The sequence below is a fragment of the Notolepis coatsorum genome (genome assembly GCF_963971535.1).
Source record: "Notolepis coatsorum genome assembly, chromosome: 9".
NCBI lineage: Eukaryota > Metazoa > Chordata > Actinopteri > Aulopiformes > Paralepididae > Notolepis > Notolepis coatsorum.
The window spans coordinates 53,232,775-53,241,019 of record NC_140173.1 but is presented as its reverse complement, the minus strand read 5'-3'; the positions used below and the strand labels follow the sequence as shown (position 1 = coordinate 53,241,019).

The 8,245-nt window shown below is 39.1% G+C and overlaps 1 protein-coding gene across 1 annotated transcript; it reads left to right on the top strand.

Moving 5' to 3' along the window:
- Positions 1–42: 42 nt before the first annotated feature.
- Positions 43–7,674, top strand: LOC311234531 (cystatin-like). Its single transcript, XM_084321774.1, has 3 exons — positions 43–361; positions 4,172–4,279; positions 7,379–7,674. Exons 1-3 carry the CDS (start codon positions 158–160, stop codon positions 7,466–7,468), a joined length of 402 nt encoding a protein of 133 aa, XP_084177900.1. The 5' UTR covers positions 43–157; the 3' UTR covers positions 7,469–7,674.
- Positions 7,675–8,245: the final 571 nt, after the last annotated feature.

Sequence of the window (8,245 nt, the reverse complement as noted above, 5' to 3'; positions counted from 1 at the left end):
GTTTTTAAAACGAACATTCTCCACGGCTGGGGAAAACACGTGACCGATTGTGACGTCAGTGTCGGTTATATAACGGTCTTCGAAATCAGGGTCCGTTGTTGTTTTGTTTTTCTCTCCTCTTTGTGGAACATTTTGTATCATCATCTGTGAGAGAATCATGGATTATTGGAAGGTCGTCATTCCAATACTGGCGGCGGTGTTCGCCGTCGGAGCGGCCGGTTTGACAGGAGGTCCGGCTGAAGCAGACATCAATGATTCGAGAATACAAAACGCCTTGAATTTCGCAGTTGTCCAACACAACAAGGGGTCCAATGGCATGTACCTGACAAAGGTGGCCAAAGTGATCAAAGTTCAGCAACAGGTGAGTGGAATTTGGAAATATGTATCGATTATGTGCCATATATGTGTGTAGACTAATAATAATAATACACTTTATTTGTATATCACCTTTCATACAAGAATTGCAGCGCAAAGTGCTTCACAGCAGCAAAAACGACTAATTATAAAAATGAGCAAAATAGACAAAGTCAAGGTAAGACAGAACACCAAATCAGTTATTCACATTAGGATCCAACATCTCAATAGGCTTCCCGGTTTACGGCTCATCGTCACACATAATATAGACAATTTTAATATAATAGAGTAGCAAAATAGTGCAATGCAATAAAAGTTAGTAAAATAGTGTAATAAAAACGTGGGTTGTATCATAAAAAGGATAAACTGCTTATGTAGCAGGGGAAACTGTTTGTCAAAAGCCTTTCAATAATCAACCGCACAACCGGGGTACAAAAAGGTAACAACTTTATTGGATAAAAGCATAAATCATTGATTGATTGATTGAACATTTTATTAACAGATTGCAGAATGGGTACATTACGGCTCAATACACACAATTGCTAAGGGAATGCAGACCAGATCAGGGTCCTCCATTTTCAATTCATCATGACATTTATGACACGTACAGATATATATCATGACATTTATGACATACATGACGTATACAGTAGGCCTACTGTTACATCCAGACATTTATGACATACAAGATATACAAATATACAGTACTGTTTAACCTTCCAAATAATGTAAAAATATAGATTTAACCTAATTTTGTTTTTATTTAACAATCGGCATGAACAGTCGGATTAAAGGGGAACTGTCTACAACCATTTACAGAATGCATATAAATGTTATTCATGTGTTCAAGACAGAAATGGTAATTGACATTAACAACTCTTAGCCCAAATCCAATAAATAGAGCGCTAAAAACTAAACTAAATGTTACGTTTTCAGGTAAAGTGTTAAGCTGCTCCATAGACAATGCATTGGGGAGATGGTATAGGTGACAGACTTCTATGACAGACTTCTATGACTTCTATGTTTTACTTATCTATTTTATTTTGTATCTAGCACACTCTCAGGAGCAGAACAGGAAAAAGCATTTGATATAAAAGTATTCTGTATTTTTGTATGACAATTAATAAAGAAACTTGAAACTTGAACCGAGAACACCCAGGGGAATGTTCGGAGTATGTGTTCATTTTCAGTTTCAGAGCTGAATACCAGAGCCAGCCCTGACCAGTTTGATGCCCTAGGCAAGATTTTATTACACCATCAATCATGTATTAATATATGTATATCGATAGCATTATATCCATATTCTTATGTCCTATACTCTTATATTACTCTCTAGAATAGAATATACTTTATTGATCCAGAGGGAAATTCAGCACTACAGATCGCACACAATAAACATTTAAATCACAAATAAAAATACAGTCAGGGATATACATTCTAAATATGTATACATTCTAAAATATACAGCCAAAAATATGCAGTCAAATGTACAGTAATAAATGTAAAGTGTCGATGTAAAGGTAAAACGTCATTGAGTCAAAAAGTCCAGGAAGATTACCAGAGTTTGTACTGTCACTCTGTGCTCTGACTGATGGCTGTTGTAATGAAGGACTTCCTGTGCTGTGTGCCGTTCAGTGTTGCATCTTGGGAGTCTTAGTCTAACACTGAACGTGCTCCTTCTCTCTGCCAAGTCTGTATATTGTGGGTGGGAGGGGTTGTCTATGATGGCGTGGAGCTTAGCAAGGCCCCTCCTCTCTGACACCACCGCCAGAGTTTAGTCCCCCCCCCCACCACGTTACTGGCCTTCCTGAGCAGTTTTTCCAGCCTGTTTGCATCCCCCGCTCTCAGTCCGCTGGGAAAAAAAGAATCTTTCCTAATTCACTGTCTATAGAGTAGCTTCAGAGGAATAACATGTATGCATTCTGAAATTGGGCATACTTCCCCTTTTTAGTACAAAAACTGAAAAAGGGATGGAAAAGTTCACAGATATTGATTTGAACTTTCCTAAGCTGATCACTTCCGCCTGGGCGTTGTGTCAGACTCATAGTGCCTCCCATCGCCTGGGTGTTGTGTCATAGTGCCTCCCATCGCCTGGGTGTTGTGTCATAGTGCCTCCCATTGCCTGGGTGTTGCCGTTGTGTCATAGTGCCTCCCATCGCCCAAAAAAAAATACACAAGAATCACATTTATAACTTTAAAAATTTGATTTGGCAATCGGTAAACTATCTTTAAACAAGTCTCCAGGCGCTACATCTAACTGCTACAAATTATTTTGGAGTGACATAAGAGAATTACGGTATTTAGCTTTTATCAAATGTATCAACAAACGCATATTGTTATACCAACAATGAGGTAAGGTATAATTCCCAGCATATTCATTCATACAATCTTTATTTATACTCGATAAATACACAGAGTAGTTAAACTAATTTACAGTGCTGTCGAAATGTTACATTCACAAGTGTCACAGTGCCTTCATAAATATAAAGACATCAGAATAATTAAGAGCACATTTTAAAATACATTTTACGTTTTTTTAACCTTAACTGATGCCCAGAAAAGTGGCAATTTTTAAACTTGAACTTGAGGACTGCATACTTTTTTTGCTTTATACTTTATACTTATAGCACATGCATGAGCCTGGTCTCTTTTGAAAGATAACATTCTGAAGTTTCTGATACAATAAAGATAATTCATAGGTTTGAACTTGAGTTGTAGAAAAAACTTGTTACTCACATTTTTCTGTAGTAGTTGCAATATCCATAAGTATCAAAAAAGATTATATGAGCTGGAAAACACCCTGGTTCCATAGCGTGAAGTCATAGTACATGTCCAAATTTCATAAAAATCCGTTCAGAGATGAGTGATTAGGAGCGATTTTGGTAAAAAAATAAAAAAGCTCTGCAGGTTTCAGCGTTTTTTTTCTCTTCCTGTTTTCGCTTGTGACTCTTCACCTAGATCCCTGATTCGCTCATCCCCACATGGGGTATCATTGGAAAGCCACACTCATTGGTTACAGCCCTGTCCAATAATCTTCGAGATTGACGGAGCTAGAGCCTCTGGAGTTGGGGGTGGTATTTTGAGAAAAAAAATATCCAAAGATTGCATGCATTTGGAAATCATATAATTGCAAGTCAATTAGCGGATGATGCAACCTCATTTCTAAAAGATAAAAATCAAGTCCAAGGTGCTCTCTCAAGCATGTAATTATTTTTCAAATGCATCAGGCATAGAACTAAATTAACTGGTATATGTATCAACTAAGATATACAAAATATAATAACTGTACTTCGTTGCTTAGGCTGGTCAGTTGATTTGGTTTTAGTTGACCATGTCTTTCTTAGTCGATTAGGCCTAGTAGTCTTTCATGCCCATTTCATGCCCCCCCCCCCCCCCCCATGCTGAATGAGTTACTTCTTGAAAAATGATAAGCTCATCTCTGGTTAATTTTAAAGAGGTCCTTCTGCATGATTGCATGTGGGAAACACACTTTTACAGATTTGTTGATTTTCAACTAATCAATTAGTCAAATGGATCAATTCCATGACTAAAAATCTCTTTAGTCTGAATTTAAGATACTCTAGCCCTAATATGGTATTTCGAGAGGAACATAATGGTAACATGCTAATTGGTGCGGGCGCTTTTATCCAGAGTGTCTCCAAGTACCACAAGTGCATAGTTTTAGCATGGGTGGCCCCCAGTGGGGAACAAGCCCCTGGCCCCTGGCAGTGGTCCTGTCATACTCTTTAGCCATTGAGCTACAGAGGACCGTAGAAAATAAAAATAATAACCCTCCCAACTCTGCCTCTCTCCACAGGTGGTTGCTGGTATGAAGTATATTTTCACTGTGGAAATGGCAAAGACCCCCTGCAGGAAAAGCAGCATTGAGGTTTGCAATATCCACACAGATCCTGCACTGGCTCAGGTAACGACTCCACTCCAGTAGGGTTGCACGATACACTTATACTAGAAAAGTATTGCGATACCCAGCTGTTAAAAACGATCCAATACTAATTTTACTAGTATCGATACTTTTAGAATAGCCTGATGCCCTATTTTCGTGTGTGTGTGTGTGTGTGTGTGTGTGTGTGTGTGTGTGTGTGTGTGTGTGTGTGTGTGTGTGTGTGTGTGTGTGTGTGTGTGTGTGTGTGTGTGTGTGTGTGTGTGTGTGTGTGTGTGTGTGTGTGTGTGTGTGTGTGTGTGTGTGTGTGTGTGTGTGTGTGTGTGTGTGTGTGTGTGTGTGTGTGTGTGTGTGTGTGTGTGTGTGTGTGTGTGTGTGTGTGTGTGTGTGTGTGTGTGTGTGTGTGTGTGTGTGTGTGTGTGTGTGTGTGTGTGTGTGTGTGTGTGTGTGTGTGTGTGTGTGTGTGTGTGTGTGTGTGTGTGTGTGTGTGTGTGTGTGTGTGTGTGTGTGTGTGTGTGTGTGTGTGTGTGTGTGTGTGTGTGTGTGTGTGTGTGTGTGTGTCAGCTGAACACACACCAAGGTATTTCCAAGCCAGGGCCCTCATTTATGTGCGTACGATCATTTCTAAGCAAAGTGTGGGATTTATCAATATGAACTTGTGCTTGAGATTGTACGCACCGTGTACACAGCTCTGACCCGTGCATACATGGCACCAAACGGTAGAATAGGAAAACTGCTACAAAACGGAATACGCTTTCATGCATTAGTTTCAACACCGACGTGTTCGGTATGACTTATAATTAATTATAGTTAATTGTAAAATAGAGACATGAGTGTAATTATTGTCAAACCCTATAAATAGCAATTGGAATAGGTCTTTCCGAATGAATGCAGCATGGTTTATCTTGCATTATCGGAAGACTTGTCACGGGGTGCGCTCCGTGGGGGGGTGTTTTCAGAGATATGGCAGTCTATTTGCAGAGAGAATATAATATTAAGTAGAGTCCGCTACCCAAGACACATTCTCCTTGATTTGTACCGCAATTTGGGACCCAAATTGGAGCATGGAACAAAACACACAAATGCCATCCCTGTGCACATTCAAGTCCTCTCCACCCTGGGATTTTTGGCCACCAGCACGGTCCAGTGTGAGATTGAAGATGGATTGGGCATTTCCCAACCCTCCATGAGCAGGATTAATAAACTTCATAAGCTCCATCAATAAACAAATTCAGTTATGTGAATAGAAAGGGATTCCACTCGGTCAATGTACAGATAATCTGCAATGCACATTTGGCTGATAAATGTCACTGCCGGTGACCGGGAGGGAAGCACGACTCATTCAGGCCTAATATAATACAATTGAATTGTAACGTTATTACTGGGGTATCTGTAATTTAAATATCACTTAAATGCGGGTGATCAGGGTTATCCACTGAAGCCATGGTTAATGACTCTGACCAACCCAACGAGTCAACGACCCAACAGGAGCTCACGCGCGCCCAAGAGCCATTGTAGAGCGCAGTTGGCCTGCTGAAAGTTTGGTGGCTGTGCTTGGCACAGGGGTGCAGACGCAGAACACCCACCTCCAAACGCCGTAGCAATTTAGTCAAGAGGATCATACAGCAGTTTTAAGTAAGTCTACCCTTGCAAGGTCTTAATCTAACTTTTAAAAGGGCATTTATTTTGCAGTATATAGTAAACGCAAGCGCAAAATAGTGGTTACGAGTTTTTATTCTCCATTGGGTTGCACAGGTAGAAATTTGCTTCATTTCAGTCATTACTGTGCAAATAGTTTGTCATTTATTATGTGCTGGTTCTGTACTGCGTCAGTCAACCTTGGCTCCCTGCACGTTGAAGATCATCTGGACACTCCATGGGTGTCCACGGGAACTCAGCAGAGTTGTCTGTGAAATTGACAACTTCATTGGATAAAATATTTAAAATCATACGATTTAAATATTGTTTAAAATAAAAATCTGGATATTATTTTGTGTCATGTTTCCAAATAAGATTGTTGCTTCAATTTGTTTGTTTGATGACCTCCGTGATCAATCTCGCTCTCAGCGAATTTTATCTTTTAAATTAGCTTAGCCATTATTCCACATTCCACAAACAGGCATGTTCCCATGGGGGTGTTTAATTACCATTATATGGTTGATTAGGGGCGGTTCTGTATGCAAATACTTAGAATCGTGCACGAGCATAGACTGTAAGAACAATTGGCATTTATCAACACGGGAGTACTTGCATGTGTGTGGTTTCTGGTGTGATTTATAATCTGAGAAAGGTAATAAGTCTATATGGAAATACTGTGATACTTTTTCATGAGGGAGTGTAGTTTGCTTAGTCTTCAGCTATCACATGGTACAATTAGAATCAGAGCACCAAACTGCATAGTCTAATCTTCCATTCAGGTGGGCAAAAAAAAGAAAGTACAAAGTAAACTAAAGCACATGTAGATATCACACTTGTTTTGATATGACAACTTTTCGGCTATTTCTTTTTGGGAGCTTTCTTGTCTGTACTCAATGGGGGGGGGGGGGGTTCGATACGGTACAGTATTGTGATGCTTCCTCATGTTATAGTTGGTATCAATACACAATGATATTTCCAGGATTTTAATGAAACCCCACATAATGAACTTCTGTAAAATAATGTTCTTAAAAATAGGAGAAAAAAGGGGTTGACTTGACAAAGTCTGAAAGGCCTTAAATTTCATCTGGTAATTGATTCATGGCTTCATTGATTGGATAATTTGTGTCATATTGAAAGGTATCTTTTGGGCAGAAAGTGCATCCCAAAACATCATTATTGTTTACAAACGGATAAAGGCCTATTAGGGGATATTATTTACACTTTGTTTTTAATAGTAACTAAATGTACTTAAAGTGTGATATATTGCAATATAGGGGAAAGCCAATACTTTTGTATCATGAATCATGATACCATTGCTATTGTGGCCTAAGTAATGGTAATGGCATCATATTGTGAGGTCTCTGTTGAGTCCCACCCCTAGAGTACCTGATGGTACCAGCTTACATTCACCTGTGGTTATACATATAATGCACCTATGAGGCCTTAACGCACTTCAGAGTAACTTGTTCATTCTTTTCTCCTCAGCCTTACCAGTGCACATTCGAGGTGTGGAGTCGCCCTTGGATGAACGACATTCAGCTTGTGAAAAACAAATGCTTGGAAAACGCAGCATAGAATTAAGACGCCTACAGGGAGGATCTTCAATATCAGCATTTATTTTCTAATATAACTTAAAATATTTGGTATTTTTGATCAGATGATGTTATCATGCAGTATAATATTGCTGTCTTGAATTTAAACCAGATGTAACCATACAAGGAATCACCTATGCAACACTGCAACATGGAGCATTGATCTGACAATAAATTGCTTTGAGCATCTCAACTCTCTGTGCTGCACTTTATTTTGTGTCAATGTTGGTTCTGAATTCATACAGGTGTCTTGCACGGCTGACAAGAGATTAGACCACAGATCTGCCTGATCTAGTGTTTCTCAATTGATGGGACCTATATATTATGTCAGTAGAAACCCATGATTCAGTAAAGCAAAAGGAAGATGCCATTTTGTATGATGATGTATGTGGGTTCCAAGTCATTTTGTATGATGATGATATATTAATTCTTGCCATGATACAAACATCTTCTTTTTTCATTATTGTTTACCGTTACTGAAAAATGTTGGATGCAATTTGCTGTAGATTCAATTGGATGCAATTTGCTGTAGATTCAATACTGCCATAGGCTTCCATTGTATCTGAAAAATTGTCTTAAACACCACATAAACCCATGAGTCACCACATCTGACTACAATGCCATGCTAACATCGGATGTGCATTGATTTTCCTGAAAGGTTTTTCTCCCCTGAAAAGTTGCCCTATTTTGCCTTAACAGTCTAAAAAGGAAGAGGAGGAATACTTCCTCTGATAAAACGGTAGCTTTTCTGAAAACAAAT